Below are 25,260 nucleotides of genomic sequence, written 5' to 3' on the forward strand. Positions count from 1 at the left end.
CCTCAGTAAGAGCATTGAAGATGGGTCATGGCTGGGTCTTCCAGCATGACAATGACCCCAAAGACACAGCCAGGGTAACTAAGGAGGGGCTCCGTAAGAAGCATTTCAAGGTCCTGGAGGGGCCTGGCCAGTCTCCAGACCTGAACTCAATAGAAAATCTTTGGAGGGAGCTGAAACTCCAAACCTGAAAGATTTGGAGAAGATCTATATGGAGGAGTGGACCAAAATCCCTGCTGCAGTTTGTTCACGTGACTTTTAGTCGGGATTCTGACATTTTGCTGATTGGCTGAGACACGCCGCTCTTTGATTGGCTGCAGCCTTTGTTTATAACGTAGCACTGGTACCACAGTCTCTGGAGGAGTGGAACCAACTTACATTTTCGGCGGTTACGCCACAGCCAATCACAGAGCGTGGCGTGATAGCTAATAGTGACCGACGTATCAGATGGACGAATCACAGCCATGTTTTCAAAAACACGCTACCAGTCTCTTTGTATAAGAGACTGTGGTACCAGTGCTAGTATACAGCCAACACGTGAATGAGGTGCCAGGAATTGTTGTGGTTGTTGCCATGCACCACCTATCAGTCACATTTTTTTTAAACTTCTATTTGAACCCACCTGAAGGATCTCAGAAGAGTCTAAGTGATGTAACAAGACTTTTTTTTTTTCCCATCATTGTAAGATGGGCAGTTTTGAGCCTTGGCAGAGGTTCGCCCTTCATATCTTATTCCTGATTCTGACACATCAGCTAATATGAGTGCCGCTAGATGAGTGATGATAGGGAGCATGATGAGGGAATCTGGACTGCTGGTTGTGAAGATGATAAGGCATCAGCTGCACCGTCTTGTTTTGAGTCCGAAGATGTGGAGATAAACCCAGGAAGTGCAGTCTGAAAGTTGTCCACTCCCCAAACGTCATTTGAAGCAGAGATTTGAGGTCATTCACATCACCAAACACCAGCGCCAAGCCACTGAGGTCATTGTTTCTCACGATTTCACCATACTTGCCAGGATAGTTCATCCTCGCCAACTAGATTGGAAACAGGAGATGTGTGTTCAGCATGGAGTAACACGGCTCAGTCCATCTTTTAAGTTTTATGTCAACTCAAGCTTCTTACCTCTTCACACACATCCTCTGCAGTCATATTGATGATGGTGCTCATCGGCAGAGGAGCCAAGTTCCTCATCCAACCAAAATCTCTCAGTCTGGATGTCCCTCTGATCTGAGCCAACTCCTTCCTTATCGAATGGTCCAGGTTAACTGTTGCTTCTTTAAATACTTTCATGTCCTTCACAGTGAACGAAAAGTCAACTTTTAGGAATTTTTCAAACATCTCTGGGTCTCCATCCTGCTCAAGAAGGTCCTCAATCTGTGAGCTCATCACGTAAAGCTCTGCTCTAGACATGCTGAAGATTTCCCATAAGGTCTTTGAATTGTCATCTGTGCTTGCCTGCATGCCGTCAATTTCTTCTCTCTGTTCTTCATCCTCTGCACACTGGATGATCCAACTGAGGCGGCACGGCCAACGATTGGCCAAAACCACCCAGGCTGCGATGCGGTCCGTAAGTGGTAGCTCCTTCTTCAAGGCCTTCATGATTATCACAGTCACTCGAATGGAGTTGATCACTCTTCTCATGGACATAGCATCATCTAAGAGGTAGTCATTTTGCTTCCCTCCAGGGGCAGTCAGGACGCTCTTGACTAAATTCTCTAGTTCTTCCTCTTTCAGTTGTGTCGTTTTTTCTATCAGTGGAGTATCTCTCATACATGCGTTCTCCATTGAAGATTCGTCAAAGGAAGGTGAGGTGTTTTTGCTTCTCCCAGGTCTCCGTTTACATCTTACGACTGTGTCCTCTTTGAATTTGGAACTGTAGGTGAGGCTGTTAAACAAATTACACTTCGATTCACTGCAGAGTGCTGGGATTGTGAAGGCAAGAGTTACGATACGATTCAACAAGGCGTAACCTCTGTCCTCTTTGCAGAAGCAGCCATCAGCAAAGTTCACTTTCTCCACAAGGATGTCGGGGTTGACTGCTAGAATGGAAATGAATGGACTTTCATCATCTGAAAGCAGAATGTTCATTGCATCTAGAACTGCAACAATCTTCTTGGGTGAGCAGCGGTCCAGATTGGTGACTTTCATTATGACTCGAATTCGTCTCCCCTCAAAGACTTCCATAAATTGGATGAAGCGAGACAGAAGCCACATTTCTTTTCTCACTGCATTCATGAAACCAAGTTGGCCACTGACCCGGTCATCGTCCATCCCCTTCTTGATGTTCCGATCTTGGCTGAAGATGAGGTGCTTACTCAACAAAAAAGCAAACCGAGCCATGGTCATCGCTGGCACTCCTAAAGCAGCAATGGCTAAGCCCCCCGCTACACCCACCCGGGCAGTTGTTCCATTTATTCCCATGCTTGTTTTAACTTCAGGCTTGTTAACGTCAGATATTAACATGAACATCACAATGGCTACCAGTGCTGCAAGAAAGAACAGGGGGAGCATCCACAGAGGGCAGCAGCAAACCTTCTTGGACTTCCACTGATTTGGACCATCCTCAATGACCTAATGTATTTTCAAAATGAGAAAGCAGAAAAGAGAAGCAGGTTGGACAGCATTCTTATTTCAAGTGTGAGAGAAGTAAAAACAAATGAGACCTTCTTTTTGATTTCCTCTTCCTCATTGTGCTGAGTCAAACGGTAAAGCACCAGCTGTAATTTCCCAAAGTTCACCTGCAGGACCTCACAAAGGCGTATGACCAGCCCGGCCCAGAGCAGGTCACTGCCTGCAAAGTGCCAGGCGCTGAAATGCACAAAGATGAATCTGATGTTTTGGTGCTGTTGGTTCTCCTCAGTCCAAATGGGCTTGTAGAAAAGCAGTCGGCCAACAAGCGATAGAAAGCCAGCAAGAGAAGGCTTAACCAAGCGAGGCTTGGATGGTCCACTGTGGTGCTGTTCGATTTTGACAGCCTCCCGATTCATGTACACTGCAGATCAAAATGGGTAAAAAGAAGTCAGCAGGTTTATAGGATACAGGTTTTAAGTTTATTACAACTACTCTTTGTACTTTGATATGCAACAAATTCAGATGTATTTGATAGGACCCAATCCGTGCATGTATCCAATCTGTGTGCACGGATGACCACCTTCGTCTTGTTCTGTTGCCGCTTTCATCAGTACTAAGCATTGGTAGCCACAGTTCAGTTCATCAGCTCACGGCTAATTAACAAAGCTGACTTTTTTTTTTGGTAACTTTTCTGCTAAATGTAAGTCAGCTAACATTTTTTGAATGTATAAATGGTCAAAAACATTTGTAAACCCTAAAATCATCCATGTTTGTTCCTGTTGAAGGTTATACACTTGTCCAATTAACATCGACACAATGTTTGAAGACAACTAACATCACCTGGGAGATGGACAAGCTAGAGTAATTTGATGAATTATTCATTTCTATACCTGCTACTGTTTAATTTTATTTCTTCATTTAATTATTTATGCACATCTTGATCATCTCAGCACACTAAACCTAGTTGGGATCCTCCACGTGTAAACTACATGTTGAATTTTCAGGTTTCGGAGCCCCAAAAAATAAGTCAAAGCTAAATTCATATAATAAAAGTTAGTTGTTAGAGGTTAGCAGTAGGTTCAGCTAAATGTTTTAGCAGTTTATCAGTTTACAACATGGAAATGAGATTTATTTTAAAAACAGCTGATATTTTCAGTTTCTCACTTGATATGCAGTTGCTGTATGTGTCGTTTTTCAGGTTTGAACTGATGTATGTACCTGTTTTTAAGAAAAAAAAAAAGTGCCCTAATCACTTTTTTCTGATGTCAATGATAATCCAATTTTTTATTTTTTTATGAGGCCGAATTGATGTTGCTTCATTTGACAAAAATGTGTCATGTTATGTGGACCATCTCCTTTCAACCTATTTCATACAGAAATGTATTGGACTATTTTATAAACCTTTTCAAAGAAAAGGCAGCAGTTAAACTTGTGGGTGAATAGGATAACATTGCAACAAATGGCAAGTCTGAGTAGGCCTGTAAATCCTTTGCCAACCCCAACTGGCAACATAGTTACCAGTAGAAATGCTAACACACAGCCTGGTTCTGTGTTTTAAAGAGTCTTGAAAAGCCTGTGCAACAGAAGTTTGAACACAATATTCTACATTCTGTTGGTTCCCACACTGTCAGTATATGAAGTACACACAATAGTTTGTACAGCATTCACCATCATTTGTTTATGTGAGTTTGTGTGACACTGCCATCATTGAGTCCATCATCTCCTCCTCCATCACCATCTGGTACGCTGCTGCCACCACTAAGGACAGGTGAGGACGTAACAGAGAAGGTGAGTGATTGCAATCTGCCATCCCTGCTGGACCTGTGCACCTCCAGGGCCCTGAGGTCAGCAAGGAAGCTAGTGGCCGATCCCTCTCACCAAGGACACAAACTTTTTTTTACCCTCCCCAATGGCAGACAACTGAGGTCCATAAGGACTAAACCCTCAAGACACAAAAACAGCTTCTTTCTGTCCGCAGCTAGACTTATAAATAATGCCAGAGACTGCCATTTACCCTGCCCCCCTACCCACTCCCACAAAGTACAGAGTGGTCATCTCTGTACTGTTCATTTGCATGCCTGAACAGCCCCATTCCACTATATCTATTTGACAGTAAACGTAGTTTTGCCCATTTGTCTATTTGACTCCTTTACTTCTGTAAGAAGTATTTTTTTTTATTGTTGTTTATGCACAAATGACACCAGATCAAATTCCTTGTATGTGAGAACTTACCTGGCAATAAATTAAATTCTGATTCTGAGCATGTTGAGACCTGCTATATTAGAAGATGGATAAATCAGGGTTCCCCCCAACAAAAACTGATGATTGACTGAGGGTCCCATTTACAGCTGGATGGACTGAGACAATGCAGATGAAGTGTGTTGTTCAAGGACATAAACAGGTGGCATGACCAAAATCCAACCCAGGTCTACATACATACAGGTAGTCCAACCATTTGTCCCACTGATCTACCTGCTCTTGTGGACTTAGACAATAATTTTAGGTCCATTTGTTGCAGATGTATCTCTCAGTTCTGCCTACAGACTGGTTGCTGGCTGATAAACTCAAGAGTCAGCAGATAAACACACAGGGCTACTGGGATGCAGATGGTCACACAGGCTGTTTACATACCCTCTATTTGTCTCAGGATCATGTTAATTCGGTCATGACAGGAAGAGTACAGTCCTACGGTGGCAGGTGATGAAACCTTTGTAAGGGACTTGGACAAAGCGTAAGCGTAAATATCATCTGAAAGCAGATAAAACAAAAACATCAGGGACAACTTTTGCATCTTCACTTCCAACAAGTTTGACCAATGCTGTTATGTAGAAAAACTCTGTTCTCACTTTAAGAGATGCACCCTGGAAGGTCACGGTTTGACACCTTGTCCATACCGTGGAAAACCTAAGAGGGCTTGTTGCTTGTAATGAAACAAGATAGTCCATTATTGCACCGTGTTCTTGTTTTAAAAATAGATTTTCAGTATGTTAGAAAACACATTTTTAACTCCGCCAACAAAGTTGTGCGGAGGTAGTGTTTTTGCTTCTGTTTGTTAGTTTGTTTGTCTGCCGGGGAACAGCCTGGAGCGCACAATTTTTCATATATCGTTATGAAATTTTTACTGAAGATTCATATCCTGATAGGCAAGACATGATTCAATTTTCAAGGTCATTGGTTTAAGATCAAAGCCAGGAAAAATCTTGGAAAACTGGAAAAATTCATATCTTTGACATTGAACAAATTTTCAAAAATTCATGACTGTCAAAAAATATAAAATTTCTTTCATATTTTAAAGTGTTATGTAGGAGGGTCTCCTTTATTGACTGACAAACGTTCATCTAGATCTGATCCAAATGACAGATTTTGTGGCCATTTAAATTTAACATTGAAAACCCCATTTAATGTATATTTTACATTATATCTTAAACATGCCTCAATCACTCTCATATTTAAAAGTGAGGTGCAGACTGGGACTCGCTATCACCTGACAAAGTTTAATCAAGGTCTGTTCCTGACTGTATATTTTGTGGACATTTGAATTTATTATTGAAGACCCATTTGGTGTACATTTTGCATTATATCTCAATCAAAAGTGTCTCAATCACTCTCATTTTTTGTTACGAATTTACATACACCACCAAAATTGGATGGAGGTTCCAATTTTATGCCTGTTTGTCTATTTTAGAGCTATCAGCCAGAACCTAAGTGCCTAAAAGCAATGACAAATTGTGCATAGCAAAGATCAAATCAATTTTATTTATATAGCGCCAAATCACAACAAACAGCTGCCCCAAGGCGCTTTATATTGTAAGGCAAAGCCATACAATAATTACGGAAAAACCCCAACGGTCAAAATGACCCCCTGTGAGCAAGCACTTGGCGACAGTGGGAAGGAAAAACTCTCTTTTAACAGGAAGAAACCTCCAGCAGAACCAGGCTCAGGGAGGGGCAGTCTTCTGCTGGGACTGGTTGGGGCTGAGGGAGAGAACCAGGAAAAAGACACGCTGTGGAGGGGAACAGAGATCAATCACTAATGATTAAATGCAGAGTGGTGCATACAGAGCAAAAAGAGAAAGAAACACTCAGTGCATCATGGGAACCCCCCAGCAGTCTAAGTCTATAGCAGCATAACTAAGGGATGGTTCAGGGTCACCTGATCCAGTCTTAAAAGTAGAGAGGGTGTCTGTCTCCCTGATCCGAATTGGGAGCTGGTTCCACAGGAGAGGAGCCTGAAAGCTGAAGGCTCTGCCTCCCATTCTACTCTTAAAAACCCTAGGAACTACAAGTAAGCCTGCAGTCTGAGAGCGAAGCGCTCTATTGGGGTGATATGGTACAATGAGGTCCCTAAGATAAGATGGGACCTGATTATTCAAACCTTATAAGTAAGAAGAAGAATTTTAAATTCTATTCTAGAAATAACAGGAAGCCAATGAAGAGAGGCCAATATGGGTGAGATATGCTCTCTCCTTCTAGTCCCCGTCAGTACTCTAGCTGCAGCATTTTGAATTAACTGAAGGCTTTTCAGGGAACTTTTAGGACAACCTGATAATAATGAATTACAATAGTCCAGCCTAGAGGAAATAAATGCATGAATTAGTTTTTCAGCATCACTCTGAGACAAGACCTTTCTAATTTTAGAGATATTGTGCAAATGCAAAAAAGCAGTCCTACATATTTGTTTAATATGCGCATTGAATGACATATCATGATCAAAAATGACTCCAAGATTTCTCACAGTATTACTAGAGGTCAGGGTAATGCCATCCAGAGTAAGGATCTGGTTAGACACCATGTTTCTAAGATTTGTGGGGCCAAGTACAATAACTTCAGTTTTACCTGAGTTTAAAAGCAGGAAATTAGAGGTCATCCATGTCTTTATGTCTGTAAGACAATCCTGCAGTTTAGCTAATTGGTGTGTGTCCTCTGGCTTCATGGATAGATAAAGCTGGGTATCATCTGCGTAACAATGAAAATTTAAGCAATGCTGTCTAATAATACTGCCTAAGGGAAGCATGTATAAAGTGAATAAAATTGGTCCTAGCACAGAACCTTGTGGAACTCCATAATTAACCTTAGTCTGTGAAGAAGATTCCCCATTTACATGAACAAACTGTAAAGATAACCAATGTTTTGTGAAAATAAATGGACTGCATTTATATAGCACTTTTCCATCTGCATCAGACACTCAAAATGATCTGAGAAAGTATTCAGAAATTGAAAAAGTTGAATTAAAAAACACCTGGCAACACCAGAAAAAAACTTCAATTCAAGTGCATGACCCAAATACATACTCCTGACATTTGATCACATCTAATTTATCTTATGAAAAGCTGCTTCTAACCAGTGTTGTATAAAGTACTGGAAAATCACACTTAAGTAGAAGTACAGATACCCATTTAAAAAATGACTTTGGTAGAAGTTCAAGTCACTGATTGAAATGCTACTCAAGTAAAAGTCTTAAAGTATCTAGTATTTATTGTACTTAAGTATGACAAGTAATGTACAACTAAATGTACTCAAGTAGTGAAAGTAAAAGTACAAGTAAATGTTAATAATCAAAAACGGACTGATTTTTTTTTTTTTTATAAAAGCTTATCTAGGCTTGTAAATGACTGGTGGTATTATTAGTCAAATACTGAAAATTGTGCACATCACACAAAAACACTTCAGAAACAAGGTTTCAAATCCTAAACAAGAGTAGGCTACTCACTAGGTGTTCACAGGAAACAGTTATTTAATTCTATATGTATTTATTTATTTTCATTGTTACATGGTTTTATCTTTTCTGTTGTGTTTTGTTTCATTAGGTTCTTTTTGCCTCTTTCTCTAAAATTGTATTGTAACATTATTAGTCTGTTATTATTGACTATTATTGTGTATTATGTAGACTATTATTGTTGTTGCTATAAAATATGAATAAAAATAAATTTAAAAAATTACAATTTGACTCTTTTACGACAATGAACGCTGAGCCATTAATTATATGGAAAACAAATCAACACAAATGTGCTGACGCAAACAACTTAATGCTAACTTTAACACTGAAAATGCCATAGACATGTTAACGCGTTAGCATCGGTCCCGTTTTTAAGTTATAAAATACATCTATCAACTGTTTCAGAAGACCATAACAGGTCAGTTTAACATAAAAATATTAAATATTACTCACAGACATATGCTCTTCAGGGTTTTAGCAGGAAAAAATTAGGATAAAGCGAAATAAAATCCACGAATCGTAGATCGAAGCACTGCTTCGACCTGCGAATCACTGCTTCGATTGGTTCAAGGTTCAAAGCAAAGCCGCGCTGCAGAAAAGTTGATTACAGACCCACTGCAGGTCTGTAATCAATGTAGAGAAATTATCATTTTCCTGACAAACACCCCACAAGTGCAAAACTGCAAAAAAAGCATCCCGGATATGCCTCATGACAAATTGGCCTGATTTCGTTGCAGTCACTAGTAATTAGTGGTGTCTCTAGGTGAAAACATGACTTTTTTCGTGTGTGTGTGTGTTTGTGTGTGGTTTTTTTTTGTTACGAGTAACGGCATGGCGCATAGAAAATGTATCGGAGTAGAAGTGTGCAATTAAGGCCGGAAATGTAGTGAAGTAAAAGTGAAAGTAAGCTGAATTAAAAAAAACTCAAGTAAAGTACAAAGTCTCCCAAAACGTACTTAAGTACAGTAGTGAAGTATTTTTACTTCGTTACTATACAACACTGCTTCTAACAGGACTCTGACCTTGAAAATTTTTTCTATGGAAAACATTTGTAGAATTGGAAACTAGCACTGGCGAAGGTTTTTGTTCTATGAATGCAGTGCTCTAGTTTTCATTGTGAATTTTGGTATAATTTGATAATCCCTTCTATTTCCCATTCAGATCTTTTCTGTGATCACCAACATTGTGTTAGTCATGTTGCAGGTGTGAGGTTGCCTTTGCAAATGACACATGGTTCAAGTCCGGTATGTTACATCATCAAACTGCACTGCGCACAACATTTCACTCATCAGCAACCACGATCCACATACGCCTGTTTGTCAAGGTTCTAGACCTGGACTTTCCTGGATGCATGTTGGTGCAAGTGAGAATAGGGTTTAAAGGAGAATCTGTTTTGGCAGGTTTATACATTTTGTGAGTTTAAACTATGCACTGTAATCCATGTCTGTGCTGGAGATAGATACTGGATGAAGGATTCTTTGCAACAAATGTGTTGAAGTAAAAATAAATAAATTCATTATTGCAACCACCATAACAGAGCAGTGGCCTCAGGACCAGAAAGCGCTGAGACGGTGCAGGTTTTCATTGCAACGACAGACTCCAACAGGGGATTTTACTGATGAACTCAAAGCGGTGTTAATCAGTCTGGTGCCATCTGCAGTTGCATGGGAAACCTGTACCCTCTTCAGGCTTTCTGGAACCGGTCTGAAGCCATGGGATAAGGTTTCATCGTAATACTGAATATGCTTTGTTACTTGTATTACGCTTGTCAGCAGGGTGCTCCTAATGGTATCAGTGGCCGCCTCACCACGTCTTCCGATCAGCTGTACTCACCTTTGACCACAACAGGAGCCTCGCACATGAGTGTATGGCAGACGGTGAACTGGAGGTTCGATTTGTTCGCTCACATGAACAGAAATGACATGATGTAGAGTTAAGCTAAAAAAATAGAACTGCTGCTTCCTGTTCTTTCAGTGTTATGTAAAACACTAAAATACTGTTGCATCTTTTTGGGAAGACAATTTATTGCCCAACGAATTAACAGTATGAAATTGTGATGCATTTACAACCCCAATTCCAATGAAGTTGGGACGTTGTGTGCAATGTAAATAAAAACAGAATACAATGATTTGCAAATCCTCTTCAACCTATATTCAGTTGAATACACCACAAAGACAAGATATTTAATGTTCAAACTGATAAACTTTATTGTTTTTGTGTAAATATTTGTTCATTTTGAAATGGATGCCTGCAACACGTTTGTTTGCAGTTGCGCTTAATTCATGGCACAGAATGTCAGCTCTGATTTTATATAGTTTTTTTGTTACATTTTATTCAGATTGTGGTTAACTGTAATTGTGGGCAACTGTATATTTACCCCTGTGTTACATCACCTTTCCTTCTAATAACACTCAATAAGCGTTTGGGAACTGAGGACACTAATTGTTGAAGCTTTGTAGGTGGAATTCTTTCCCATTCTTGCTTGATGTATGACTTCAGTTGTTCAAAAGTCCGGGGTCTCCATTGTCGTATTTTGCTCTTCATAATGCGCCACACATTTTCAATAGGTGACACGTCTGGACTGCAGGCAGGCCAGTCTAATACCCGCACTCTTTTACTATGAAGCCACGCCGTTGTAACAGGTGTAGAATGTAGCTTGGCATTGTCTTGCTGAAATAAGCAGGGACGTCCCTGAAAAAGGCGTTGCTTGGATGGCAGCATGTGTTGCTTCAAAACCTGGATGTACCTTTCAGCATTGTTGGTGCCATCACAGATGTGTAAGTTGCCCATGCCATGGGCACTAACACACCCCATACCATCAGATGCTGGGTTTTGAAGTTTGCGCTGGTAACAATCTGGATGGTCTTTCTGCTCTTTTGTCCGGAGGACACGATGTCCATGATTTCCAAAAACAATGTGAAATGTGGACTCATCAGACCACAGCACACTTTTCCACTTTGCATCTGTCCATTTCAAATGAGCTTGGGCCCAGAGAAGGTGGCAGCGTTTCTGGATGTTGATGTATGGCTTTTGCTTTGCATGATAGTTTAAATTGTACTTGTAGATGTAGTGATGAACTGTGTTAACTGACAATCAGTGGTGGGCACAGATAACCAAAAAATTAACTTTGATAACAGATAGTCAAATAACTGAAAAGTTATCTTCGATAAAGCGAAAATGATAACCACCCAAAAATGTATCGAAGTTACAGATAACCTCTTCTTAGTCTTTCGGCTGTTCCCGTTAGGGGTCGCCACAGCAGATCAATCATTTCCATCTCACCCTGTCCTCTGTATCTTCCTCTGTCACACCAACCACCTGCATGTCCTCCCTCATCACATCCATAAGCCTCCTATTTGGCCTCCCTTTTCTCCTCCTGTATGGTGGCTCCATCCTCAGCATCCTTCTCCCTATATACCCTGGGTCCCTCCTCTGCACATGTCCAAACCATCTCAATCTCACCGCTCTGACTGACCGTCCCACCTGAGCTGTCCCTCTGATTTGTTCATTCCTAATCTTGTCCATTCTCGTCACTCCCAAAGAGAATATCAACATCTTCAGCTCTGCCACCTGCCTTTTTATTAGTGCCAATGTCTCTAAACTGTACAACATTGCTGGTCTCACTACTGTCTTGTAAACTTTCCCCTTCACTCTTGCTGATATTCTTCGGTCACAAATCACTCCTGCCACCTTTCTCCACCCTGCCTGCACTCTCTTCTTCACCTCTCTACCACACTCTCCATTACTTTGAACAGTTGACCCCAAATATTTAAACTCATCAAATTCACCATTCTACTCCTTGTAACTGCACTATTCCACTGGGCTTCCTCCCATTCACACACATGTACTCAGTCTTGCTTCTATTGACTTTCATTCCCCTTCTCTCCAAAGCATATCTCCACTTCTCCAGACTAGACTCAACTTGCTCTCTACTCTCACTACAGATTACAGTGTCATCTGCAAACATCATAGTCCATGGGGACTCCTGTCTGATCTCATCCGTCAACCTGTCCATCACCACTGCAAACAAGAAAGGACTCAGAGCTGATCCTTGGTGTAATCACACCTCCACCTTGAATGAGTCAGTCATTCCGACTGCGCATCTCACCGCTGTCACTCTATTCTTGTACATGTCCTGCACTACCCTAACATACTTCTCTGCCACTCCAGACTTCCTCATAAAATACCACAGCTCTTCTCTTGGCACACTATCATAAGCTTTTTCTAAGTCCACAAACACACAATGTAACTCTTTCTGTCCTTCTCTGTACTTTTCCAACAGTATTCTCAGAGCAAACATTGCATCTGTAGTGCTCTTTCTCGGCATGAAACCATATTGCTGCTCACAGATCTTCACTTGTTTTCTAAGCCGAGCTTCTACTACTCTTTCCCAAAACTTCATGCTGTGGCTGATCAACTTTATGCCTCTGTAGTTACTGCAGCTCTGCACATCACCCTTGTTCTTGAAAATAGGAACCAGCACACTTCGTCTCCACTCCTCAGGCATCCTCTCACTTTCCAAGATTTTATTAAACAATCTGGTTAGAAACACTACTGCCATCTCTCCTAGACATTTCCATGCCTCCACTGGAATGTCATCTGGACAAACTGCCTTTCACTCGTCATCCTCTTCATAGCAGCCCTCACTTCTTCCTTACTAATCTCTTGTACTTCTTGACCTACTCTCACCACATCGTCCAGCCTTTTCTCTCGCTCATTTCTTCATTCATCAGCTCTTCAAAATATTCCCTCCACCTTCGCAGCACACACTCCTCACTTGTCAGCACATTACCATGTGCATCTTTTACCACCCTAACCTGCTGCACATCCTTTCCAGCTCTGTCCCTTTGTCTGGCCAATCGGTACAAGTCCTGTTCTCCTTCCTTACTATTTAACTTCTTGTACAGCTCACAATATGCCTTTTCTTCACTTTTGTCACTTCTCTTTTCGCCTTATGCTGCATCTCTTGTACTCCTGTCTACTTTCTTCATCTCTCCGACTATCCCAAAACTTTTTCACCAACCTCTTTCTCCTTATGCTTTCCTGGACCTCTTCATTCCACCAACCAAGTCTCCTTGTCTTCCTTCCACTGTCCAGATGTCATACCCAGTACTGTCTTAGCTGTCTCCCTCACCACATCTGCAGTACTTTTCCAGTTGTCCCCATTCCTATCCTTGATACCATATCTACCCATTACTTCCTCATCACCTCTGTTCACTTCACCAACATGCCCATTGAAGTCCACTCCTATCACCACTCTTTCATGCTTGTGCACACTCCCCCCACCTCATCTAACTAACACACTCCAGAAATCTTCTTTCTCTTCATCTCACAACCTACCTGTGGGGCATATGCACTGATGATATTCATCATCACCCCTTCAATTTCCAACTTCACACTCAATCACCCTGTCACAACCTTGCTTAGCCTCCAACACACTTTTAACATACTCTTCCTTTAAAATGACCCCAACACCATTTCTCTTCTTGTCCTCACCATGGTACACAACTTGTACCCACCGCCGATGCTCCTGCTCTTACTTCCTTCCACTTGGTCTCTTGCACACATAATATGTCTACCTTCTCCTCTCCATCATATCAGCCAGCTCCTCCCTTTACCAGTCATATACCAACATTCAAAGTCCCCCACTCTCATTTCCACCCTTCGAGTTTTTCTTCTCCCCCGCTGTTTGTGGAAATGTTCTCCTCCTCTTCTTCGTCGTCTTTGCCCAGCAGTAGCCCAATTTCCACCGGCACCCTGTTGGGCAATAGCACCGGGGGCAGACGTTGTTAACCCGGGCCTTGACCGATCCGGTATGGAAATTCAAATCTTAGTCTGCATAATTGGGTTGGCTTGTTTACGCCGGATGCCCTTCCTGACACAACCATCCTCATTTATCTGGGCTTGGGACCGGCACTCAGAATGTACTGGCTGCACACCCCATGTGGCTGAGTTCGGAAGTTACAGATAACCAATAAATTCCAGTACTGTCTCCGGTACACTTGCAACTACTAACAAGCTGATTTTGAGTTTTAACACCACGATCGCTTTGGAAGCATCACAAGCGACAACAGAACAACAATGAGTCAGCACTTCTGTCTTGAGCATCCTGCCCCCTGCTGGAAGCTTTACTACATGGCTTCCAGAACAGAAGCAACCAAGAGGAGCCACAAAGCTCCATTCTCTGCTCAATGCTGCCGTCAGGCTGAAGCCTTGGAAAATAAAGCAGTGCTGAGTTATGGTTTGGTGTATAAATAAAATGAATACTGATAGAATAACTCCATTAATGTCAATTCTGTCATTTGTGCAAAGTTAAGATATAAAATATATCTTTTAATGTTGAATAATGCACTAATTCTGAAGTTTTGTAACAAGCACAGACAGACGGCATTCTGGGTGAATGTGCCTCCGCTAACACTGATTGGTTGATTCATTCTATGTAAACCAACACGTTAATGTGAGGTGTGATGTGTGTTGGTGTTTACAGATAAATGTGCTTTTGTAAAATAGGCCATTTTTATTTGTAAAAAAAAAGGCATTTTCAAAAAAAAAAAAAAATTTTTTATATAACGCGTGTCAAATAAATATATATATCTGATATAACGGTGTCAAATAAATAGAACACTGCCATGATCTACTGGTGCCAGTGCGAGTTTTGGCCCCTTGTCAGCTGATTTTTCGTGCGAGAATTTTTTGGATCGCACAGAGTTTCAGGTTAATCGCAAGTCCTGCATCGTTTAGTATACATGGAGTAACGAGCTGTGTTTAACATCTCACGACCACCTCCTGATCAGCGATCGTATGGTCAGAGGAAAATCAAACCTGTTTGATATTCTGGTCGGCCGCGTGAGGGTATCCCACTGCTGAGCGCTACAAGTGCCACCTCTTGCACTGTGCCTGTGCAAACACCACAGACCTGTCTTGTAATGTTTTTTGTTTTTTTAAAACTTTGATGTCTCCCATCGGAGTTTTTGTAAATTAAGTTTGAAAAAAAAGCTTCTGTTCTGAGTCCAACGTGGTTTTTGAACGTACGTTTGTGAGAACATAAATCGTGCGCTCTGAACTTTACACCGTTGCGGTTCTGTGGTACAGTTTGAGCTGGAACCGAGTACAGTGATTGAAAATATCATTGTCTGCCCAGCTTCAGTTTGAATACTGCCATGAACACTAGTGGCCACTAGATGGCAGTAGAGACCTTGAAAACTTGCCAAAACAAAATTCCAGATAATCTGTGTTGCTACTTGCTAGTTTAAGATGCGTGGAGTTAATAACGCAAACACAATAACAACATTTACAAACCCAGAGAATATATTCACGAGAGTTTTAGGCACTAGAGTTTAATGCTATTGTCCGTGGAGCCTGATCAGAGTGTCTCACAATGCATTTCTCCTGTCCTGAACGTACTGAGATGATAGCATGTCTATGGCATTTTCAATGTTAAAAGTTAGCATGAAGCAGTTCCAGCTGTCTTCATGTTCGGGTGCATTTGTTTTCAAATTGTAATATTTCTTAAATTTATTTTTGTTTATTATATTAATAATCTAATGATAATTATTATATACAATTTCAGAGAAAGAGACAAAAAGAACCTGAATAGAACACAACAGAAAATAAAATATAAAAGCAACTAACCAATGAACATTACATAATAAATACAGAAATAAATAAGTGTTTCCTGTGAACACCTAGTGACTCTTACACCTCCATTTCATCCCTGTTTATTTAAGTTTAATGACAGTTTGTTGTCGGTCAAACCGTATTGTCAATGGGTTAATTTCTTCAGTGATTTACTCCAGAACTTTCTGCCAAACTAGGAAAACTGCTGCATCCTAGTAAGAGGAGAATACTACTGGAATGAATCTGAATAAGGAAAGTTTTTTTTTTTCTCACTAAATGGATGCCTGCACTCACTGCAGTTTATTGTCTGGAATAGTCCCAGATTGCATTTCAGAGCTTCTAGAATCGAAACATTTTCGTGCAGGTGGTGTTGGGGGGTAATTTTGGGTTTTGGGTCTTGGGCCCATGTAGAACGATATCAGTTTTTAAATGAAGCTTTCAATTCATATAGTGGCATCTACCTTTTTTTTTTATTTATTTATTTTTTTTTTAAGGTTACTTTATACTTTTATACTTTAAGTAGGTTTGGAGCACATACTTTTTCACTTTACTTGAGTAAAGAGGTCAAGTTGATACTTCAACTTTTACCAGAGTGTTTTTAAACGGCAGTATCTATACTTCTACTTAAGTAACAAATGTGTGTACTTTTGACACCACTGCCTATCACCCATAATGCACCTGGACACAGCATGTCCACACTAAAACTTAAAAAATTAGCGCATTACTTTAAAACTAAAACATATATCTGATATTTTCACTTTATAAAACTTCAAAGGTGACTCTAACTTAAATAACTTGTCCGAAATAAGTTTGGTTAAAATTTGAACATAAGTTAAAATGTATGCCTCTGGATGACTTTGGGTGATATTGGCCGTGTATCAGTATGGGTTAAAAAAAATGAGCTTATTTTTTTGTCACCAGTTCTCCTTGTCTGCAGAGGATAGAGCCAGTTTAATTTAGAAGCAGTTCTCCTCTGTTTGCAGAAGGTAAAACTACACTCTGTTCACCTTTGTTTACCATGTTAACAGTCTAAAAATTACCAGACAAAAATTTATCAGAAGATAATTAGTCTGATAATAGTTTTCAAAGTTTATCTGAAAAGATAATCCATAATGAAAACTTTATCTTTGATAATTATCATTATCGGAACTGTGCCCACCACCGCTGACAATGGTTTTCTGAAGTGTTCCTGAGCCCATGTGGTAAGATCCTTTACACAATGATGTCAGTTTTTTAATGCCAGTGCCGCCTGAGGGATCGAAGGTCACGGACATTCAGTGTTGATTTCGTCCCCTTGCTGCTTACATGTAGAAAGTTCTCCAGATTCTCTGAATCTTCTGATTATAGTATGGACTGTAGATGGTGGAATCCGTAAATTCCTGCAAATGAACATTGAGAAACATTGTTCTTAAACTGTTGGACTATTTTTTTCATGCAGTTTGTTCACAAAGTGGTGATCCTTGCCCCATCTTTGCTTGTGAACAGTTGAGACTTTTTGAGATGCTCCTTTTATACCCAGTCATGAGTGTCCTTAGTTCCAAAACACTTATTGTTAGAAGGTGATGTAACACAGTGGTGAATAGGTATCATTTCAAAATGAGCAAATATTTGTACAAAAATGTCTATCAGTTTGAAACACTAAATATCTTGTCTTTGTGGTGTATTCAATTGAATATAGGTTGAAGAGGATTTGCAATCATTGTATTCTGTTTTTACTTACCATTTTACACAACATCCCAACTTCACTGGAATTGGGGTTGTACGTGTTGTGGGAACCCCTAGAGTCCCTTGATACAGAAAGTAGCGATATGACAAGTGGAAAAAAAAAGTCACGTGACTCCGTGGTTCTATCTTGGGCCAAAATAGCCATTCACTGTTAATCTTTCTGCATGTAAATCCAGCTATTTTGTTTATTTATTTGCTGAAAATGCCAGTTGTTGTGCATTTAGTGCATATTTAAATGCACAAATAGACACAACAAAGGCTTCAAGATGTACAGATTCCTCAGATCCAAACAAAACAAAAATTTGGGAAAATAAAGTCAGCTGTGTGGTATGGAAGCCGACTTCATTGTTAAAGTTTTGAGAGGTAAATTTATTGTTCCATTTAGTCCCATGTACAGTAAAAATCACCTAAACTGTCATCATATAAACCTGATATTCACAGTCACTTGACAAAAAAGTCCCAAAGTTTTTGTATTGTTTTCCATGTCATAAACACCGTATATAACAGATTTTGTATAACGGATTTTTCGCTCACACTGGATAAAATGTCCTGTCCAATTGCAGTGTACAGTGGTCCCTCGTTTATCGTGGGAGTTATGTTCTAAAAATAACCCGCAATAGGCGAAATCCACAAAGTAGTCAGCGTTAGTTTTTACAATTATTCTAGATGTTTTAAGGCTGTAAAACTCCTCACTACACACTTTATACACTTTTCATAAACAGGCATTAACATTTTCTCACTTTTCTCTCTTGTGTAAACACTCTTTTTTCTTCTGGGCAAGAAGATTATAAACAGACACGCAGAACACAATGCGCGTGCTCTCCCTTCGCTTACTGCTGCCGGGGGTACGGATGCGGGACCCGCAAAGAATCTAAGTCATGGCCACTGAGCTCTGCGGCTGCGGTGTACTGAGACCCTGCGGTGCTGTGGATTTTTCCGCGGGAAATCTATCCTTGTGGGCTGCCTGGAGCACTCCGCATCAAAACAGTGAGTGTAGTCTCTGGATCTGTTGCCAGAGTTGGCGCAGCTCTGCAGAGCAGATAGGGTGGCAGTGTGAGTGGCCCGCTGTGGCGTTTACTGAGCCCACAGACTCAGTAAGTGCATCGGAGGCAGTGAGAGCAATCGTGGTGATGCCGACCGGTGCCGCGACCGGCCCACCTGTTAAGGACGCAGAACACAATGCGCTGTAAAAAAAAAAAAAAAAAAAAGAAGCATGCAAAATTGCACAAAAAAATCCGCGAAACTGCGAGGCTGTGAAAGGTGATCCGCGTTATAGCTAGGGACCACTGTATTTCCATTAAAACCCCTCGCATGTACTGTAGGACCGGAGTCATTTCTGTGATTAAAAGCCAGACTGTTTATTTTTTTCACAATGTGCTCAGACTCTGACCCGCAGACTGACGTGTACCTCTTAAATGAAACACAGCAAAAGGCTGTGATTGGACACTTTTCTGCTTTCACTCCTTCACCCCCATCATATTTTAATAGTTTTTACAGTGCGCACGCTGATTAGATTTCGGGATCATGTATGTTTGACAGAGAAGTCCTCAACTTTACAACACAGAGTCGGAAAAAGAGGAAATTGCACAGCTTACCTTTGATTTGGAGGTGATGACTGTTGAAAGAAAAGCTTGTTGAGGGTCAAATTAGTACAGAATAAAGCATAATCCAGAGACGGAGAATTTAATGCAGAGTTACAGAGTTGCAGAGTTACAGAAACATAAATCAGACTTTAAATTAATTAAATAAATCATCATGAATTGTAAATTTATGTAAATTTGATGGCTTAACTATTTTTATATTTATTTTGATAGTACCTGTATCTGGATGTGTTGCTGTATGTGGTTAAATTATTTTAAAAAATGTTGAAAATATAAAAGGTTCATTCAGTAGTTCAGCACATTTGGCCCCAAAATGGCACCATATTCTGAGTTGACACCACTGTCTCAATAAAGGGACCCTAGGATGTGCCATCCACAGTGCATGGATGGCACATTCACAACCAGCGGCAGCAGAAATTCCCACTGTTCTGTCACTGAAAACATCTTGTTTACCATCTTCCACATCCAGCCAACGTGGGAATGCAACCTTACAGCTTCTCCCATCATCATCTGATTTCTGCTGCAGCAGAACAACCTGTGCGGCTGTTTTTCTGCCATCGACATGTGAAAGCAGCATAATGCGACATATCTTTGTCCCCAATTTGAATAAAATTCACTGTATTTACATAGCACCAAAGCACAACATAAGTCTGAGTGCAGCGTGGTGTCAAACGGGTAGTGCGCTACTTCCCGAGCAGAGCGTTCCCACTGTAAGATCCTTCGTGCCCATTCTTCATGTTGTGTCAGGCAGGACATCTGGGGTAAAACTTCTGCCAAATCAATGTGCAGATCCATCTTGGATCTGCTTTGACAAGCCAAAAGATCTTACTTTACCAAAGCACAACATAAGCCTACTCAAGGTGCAACACATAAGCAAGGTGTAAACCTGATTAAGCCCATGAGCAAGCGTAGCGGTCAGGGAGAAACACCCTTGATTGATTTATTTTTTTGAAAGAAGTCTTGTGGAGACCAAACTTGGTGTTGGTGGGGGGGTGACCATCTGTTAAGGCCATAGTAACAAAATGGAACAAACAACCTTAGCAACCTTATACAATCCAGTATTCACACTGACCGATATTTGACAGGCACAGCAGAAGAATGAATGGCCTGATAACGCAGAAGGAGGTGTGGTGTAGGCCCTGAGGCCTGTGGGGTCAGTGCTTGTCACGGGATCCCATAGTGTGAAGCAGATGTGTCTGTGACTTCCCTTGAAATGGGACGCCAGTCCGATGCAGATTAAGCCTCGGTCCCACCGAATAATGAAGGCTGAAGAAGGAGCCACGCATGGGCGTGTCAGCGATTATTTGAAGAATGACCCACGTTTTGATCTATCACGTATCCGCTATGAAGGTGCCTTTATGTGCCTCTCTGTACCCCGCATGTGCCACGTAGCAGCCTCTAGTGAGCCATGACTGACCTGTTATTAGAGCCTCGAATGGCTCGCATCTGCCACACTAAGCCACGTAGTGCCGTGATAACGCCATGTTGGTGCACGTTTAGACATGGGTTTGGTCCAAACCTCCAGCCTCCCACACCTGCTCCCTTTAAAATATGGGTTTTCAATTCACAGATTCACAGCAGCATTTAAAGATGTCACATTTTTTTAAATGCAATCCAAAAATAGACGCTCTAGAACAGTCCCGCGATTGTGCGCTGTGCGCCAGGCTGCTGTCCCCTGTAATGCACCAGACCAGACTAGAACCGAACCAATGGTTCCTGGAGAGCCGCCTCTGTGGTCCTCGCTGGCTCCGCGGCTCGCTGGCTTTATTTCTTCTGCGGCTTAAACACACACACCATAATCACACTATAAACTTTGTGTTCCTCAGTTTATTTCTGCAAAATCGCTCTTTTGCACGCACGCCGCTGTTCCATTCCTGGACAGCTGCCTCTGTGCTCCTTCTCACTGGCTTAAAATCCATCCATGGCTTGCTGGCTTTATTTTTCCCTGGCTTTAAACACAGTCATTTTTAAAGCCGTGATCACTTTTAACTTTGTGTTCGTCCGTTTATTTCTGCAAAATCGCTCTTTTGCGCAAGCGCCGCTGTTCCATTTCTGCACAGCTGCCTCTGTGTTTCAGTCTCACTGACTTAAAATCCATCCATGGCTTGATGACTTTATTTTTTCCCTGGCTTTAAACACAGTCATGTTTACACCATGATCCCACTTTTAACTTTGTGTTCGTCCGTTTATTTCTGCAAAAACGCTCTTTGGCGCGCGGTGCTGTTCTGCATACAGAATGAGGTGGCCACTTTATTATATACACCTGTGTATATAATACACAGGTGTATATAATGACCTTTGGGGTTTTTACGTAATTATTGTATGGCCTTGCCTTACAATATAAAGCGCCTTGGGACAACTGTTTGTTGTGATTTGGTGCTATATAAATAAAATTGAATTGAATCATTTTGTCACTGTGATACAACTTTTAACTTTGTGCTATGTCTTCATAATCGGTCTTTTGTGCACTCTCCTGTGTTGCTGCACAGCTTCTGCACTTGCTTTTAGCCTCCACTGGAGTTATCTTCCACGGCTTTAAACACACATCCACTTTCACACAGTCACCCAAATTTTGACTTTGTGTTCGTCCAATATTTACTGAAAATTCACTCTTTTGTGCGCTGGCGTTCTGCCTAAATGTCTTGTTTGAAGCCTGATGATGAGTCACTGCCTCATTGCGTCAGTGCACACACACAGCGGAGCTCATGTGATCCATTAACAAGATATTAAATCAACATACTTTTACATACAACAGACATCAACATACAACAGACATACTTTTACAGCTAGGAACTTTTTTTTATCAAGTTATTAAAAACATTAAAAATAGTTACCTTAAGCTGTTCCACATGGAGCAGGAAGGAGAGGGAAAAAAGCGTCCAGATGAAACAGTGTGTGATTCCTCTGTGATTCCAGAAGTGATTAGAGGTGTTTTCTGCATCCACTGTGCCACTGTTGTTGCTAAATTTTGAACTTCTTGAAATTAGCCTCACGCTCAGAGAGGAGCCTCATTAACTGAAGATAATGCCTCTAAGAGCTACTCAGAGCCACAAAACTCCCACGATAGTTGAAGAAAACCTCTCATACCAAAGAAAACATGCTGTGTGGCTCATTATTCATCCTTCATTATTTGGTGGGACCCAGGCTTTACGTCCCCAGCCAAGGTCAGTACCCATTTACAGCTGAATGGACTGGAACAATACAGATGATGCATCTTGTCCAAGGACACAGACAGGTAGTGTAACTGCTAATTGAACCTAGGCCTACATATTGGTGGGCCAAGTCTTTAATCAACTGTGGCACCTGATATTAACTGATAGATAATGCTATCTTATCAGTTAGTACCTGGTAATAATCTTTAGTGCCATTGTGATCTGGATCAGGACAGACCATAGAACAGAAATGTGGCATTTGATGTCACCCTTAGATGAAAATGTGTTGTGCGAAACTACAATAAATGAGGTTAGCCTGTGAACTAGTTCAGGCAGGCAACTCAAGCAGCTTTGCACCATGTACACTGATAATGCCTCACTGCTAATCCTACCTACTAAAAGACAGCCTCCACGTGATCCACTAACACGCCCTCCAAATTGGGTGGTTTATTTAAAATGCAAATTTCCCAGTTGCCCCTCTTGCGGTCATATGCTGCCACTGCTGCTCAGCCCCGCCTCCACCCCAGCAGGGCTCCTATTGGAGGAAATGTGTTTTTCAAATCTATCACAAGTAGTCATCTGTGGAGAGTGTTGGAGTCGGGTCTTAGACATGACACGATGTTCGGCTGCAGCAACAAATGAACTTAAATATGATTTGTCTGGCTGAACTTATTTTGTTGATGCTTTGCTGCACAGTATTTTTGTCTCCCAACATGATGGCCACAGGTATCACTTAGGAAGACTCTACTGTCAGACGAGAGTAACCCTGGCTCAGGGAGTGAAAGTCGTAACATCTATTGCTTCTACCTGTTCACCTAAAACAGGCGATTTCACTGATTTGATCATTTAGCTGCCTGAAGAATTGAACTAATTAGAATCAGCCAGTTTAGTAAGTGGATGGAACAAATCTGTAAAGACTTTTACGTACTCACTGAAACAGGCATTACCCACCTCTGTCTACCATGAATTCTAATTTTATTCCGAGATGATCATCGATAGGGAATTCACATTTATACAAGCTTCGTATTTCGTTTGGGACTCCCTGTTCTATGGTACAGGGAGTCCCAAACAGGAAGTGCCAGATTTTGAGTCCACGTGAACACAGGAAATGTCAAACACTTCCGGATCGATACTTGCTGGATTGACAGACGAGATCCCATGGAATCTCACGGGAACTCAGTGGCAAGTTCACACTGAAACAGGAAGTGCCAAATTTTAAGTCTACAGTGAAACAGGAAATGTCAAATGTTGAACACTTCCTGGCATGGGTGTCTGCGAAAAGGGTGTATTGCTATTTATTCTTTAGTGTTTTATCCAATCATATTGGCGTATCATTTATAGGTATATGATAATAATTTATATCTACTTTTAAAAATGCTTAAAGTGGCAGGGGACTAAGAGGGCTGTAATTAGGGGGGTCTCGGGGACAGTACCCCCCCAGAAGCTGAAAGGCAAAAAAAGAAAAATGCTTAAAAAGGCAGTGAGTCTGGGGTGGGAGGGGGAAGCAGAGCATCCCCCAGAAGCTGAAATGTTTTAGCCATGCTAATGCTTCCCTGAAGCATTTACTAAAAAAAGTCTGAAAGACCTAAATGACATGGTGAGATGCTGAAGAGCTTCACTTGTTCATGTCCGCTACATATACATATTATAGCAGAGGTGATGGTCTAGTGGTTAAGCATTGGGCTTCAGACCAGAGAATCCTCAGCTCAAAACCCAGCCAGACCGGAAAATCACTAAAGGGCCTTGGGCAAGGTCCTTAATCCGCAGTTGGTACCGGTGTGTAGTGAGCACCTTGCATGGCAGCACCCTGACATGGGTATGGGAGTGTGAATGGGTGAATGTGAGGCATAATTGTAAAGTACTTTGAGCTTCTGATGCAGATGGAAAAGCGCTATATAAAAGCAGTCCATTTACCATTTTTATTTAACATCAAGTAAAAATCAGTTGGAATTTGTTCTCATGTTGAGGCATTATTTTATATGTTGGATACACTCACATATTGCCAGCATGTAATATGTGTTTAGTGCAATTAATAATAATAATATTATTTCTGTAGGCCTCTATCAGTACTTAAAAATACTTTGACACAGTGGAGAATGTAAATAGTAAGACCCTTCGGCTGCTCCCTTGTTTCCACTTGGGGTCACCACAGCAGATCCAAGGTGGGTCTGCTTGTTGATTTGGCACAAGTTTTACACCGGATGCCCTTCCTGACACGACTCCACATTACACTTTTGTGAGAGCCGAATGATATTTTCTAAAAGCAGACTGCAGTGGCTCAAAAAGATCATTCTCGGTAAGGTAGTCCACAAGCTGCCGTGAAATCTCTTTTTCCAGAACCTTCCACAATGAAATCAAGTGCACTATCCACTTGGCCACCACTCCTGGTGGAGAACGTAAATATATAACCCTAATTCTTTGTAACTATATATTTGTGACTATTAATTTTGTGCCATCCTCTGTGACTTTCAAATCTAGAGCAAAGTAGGTCGAAACCATCAGCATAACCTCTTGCCGCACTCGCATCCTGGTTTATCCAGTTGGAAAAAACACAGCTTTGTTTTCTTGCAGATGTTGTGACATCATTGTTGCCTTTGAGGTGAACTAAAAGTAACCAGACAAGAGACTACACAACCATGTTCAGTCTTGTGTACACAGCAAAATCAAAGTGAAAGCTTCTGCAGGTGTAAAGTGTGTGAACCGGTACTTTACTGGAAATATATTACCTTTTGTATGCATGACTCTTCACGACAGACTTCCAAGAAAAAGAAATCCCCTTTGACCTGTAAGGAAACAGCACAGACTTGTCCTCAACCAATGGCGAATGTCCTCAAGAGAACTTCCTGTATGTTGCAGAATCAGAAATAAAAAAAAAAAACAAC

At 41.1% G+C, this 25,260-nt stretch overlaps 1 protein-coding gene across 2 annotated transcripts; it reads right to left on the minus strand.

The window, feature by feature from the left end:
• Nucleotides 1–425: 425 nt before the first annotated feature.
• On the minus strand, nucleotides 426–25,234 carry nkpd1 (NTPase, KAP family P-loop domain containing 1). 2 transcript variants are annotated; one of them, XM_034192893.1, is made up of 5 exons: nucleotides 25,105–25,234; nucleotides 5,199–5,315; nucleotides 2,660–2,988; nucleotides 1,119–2,567; nucleotides 426–1,030 (listed from the first exon to the last, which is right to left on the minus strand). In XM_034192893.1, exons 1-5 carry the CDS (start codon nucleotides 25,115–25,117, stop codon nucleotides 746–748), a joined length of 2,193 nt encoding a protein of 730 aa, XP_034048784.1. In that variant the 5' UTR covers nucleotides 25,118–25,234; the 3' UTR covers nucleotides 426–745. The 2 variants fall into 2 exon arrangements, with proteins under 2 accessions (XP_034048784.1, XP_034048777.1); XM_034192886.1 differs by lacking the exon at nucleotides 25,105–25,234 and having other exon boundaries at nucleotides 5,199–5,393.
• Between the last annotated feature and the right edge of the window lie 26 nt (nucleotides 25,235–25,260).

The sequence above is a fragment of the Thalassophryne amazonica genome, chromosome 2, assembly GCF_902500255.1.
Source record: "Thalassophryne amazonica chromosome 2, fThaAma1.1, whole genome shotgun sequence".
Taxonomy (NCBI): domain Eukaryota; kingdom Metazoa; phylum Chordata; class Actinopteri; order Batrachoidiformes; family Batrachoididae; genus Thalassophryne; species Thalassophryne amazonica.

Bases quoted from the DNA above. Each gene is read 5' to 3' on its own strand.
- nkpd1 (XM_034192886.1), bottom strand. From the start codon at position 5,358: ATGCAAAAGTTGTCCCTGATGTTTTTGTTTTATCTGCTTTCAGATGAT. The intron at 2,568-2,659 runs GTCTCATTTGTT...AAAATACATTAG, and splicing joins AAGAGGAAATCAAAAAGAAG to GTCATTGAGGATGGTCCAAA. The intron at 1,031-1,118 runs GTAAGAAGCTTG...TTTCCAATCTAG, and splicing joins CAGAGGATGTGTGTGAAGAG to TTGGCGAGGATGAACTATCC.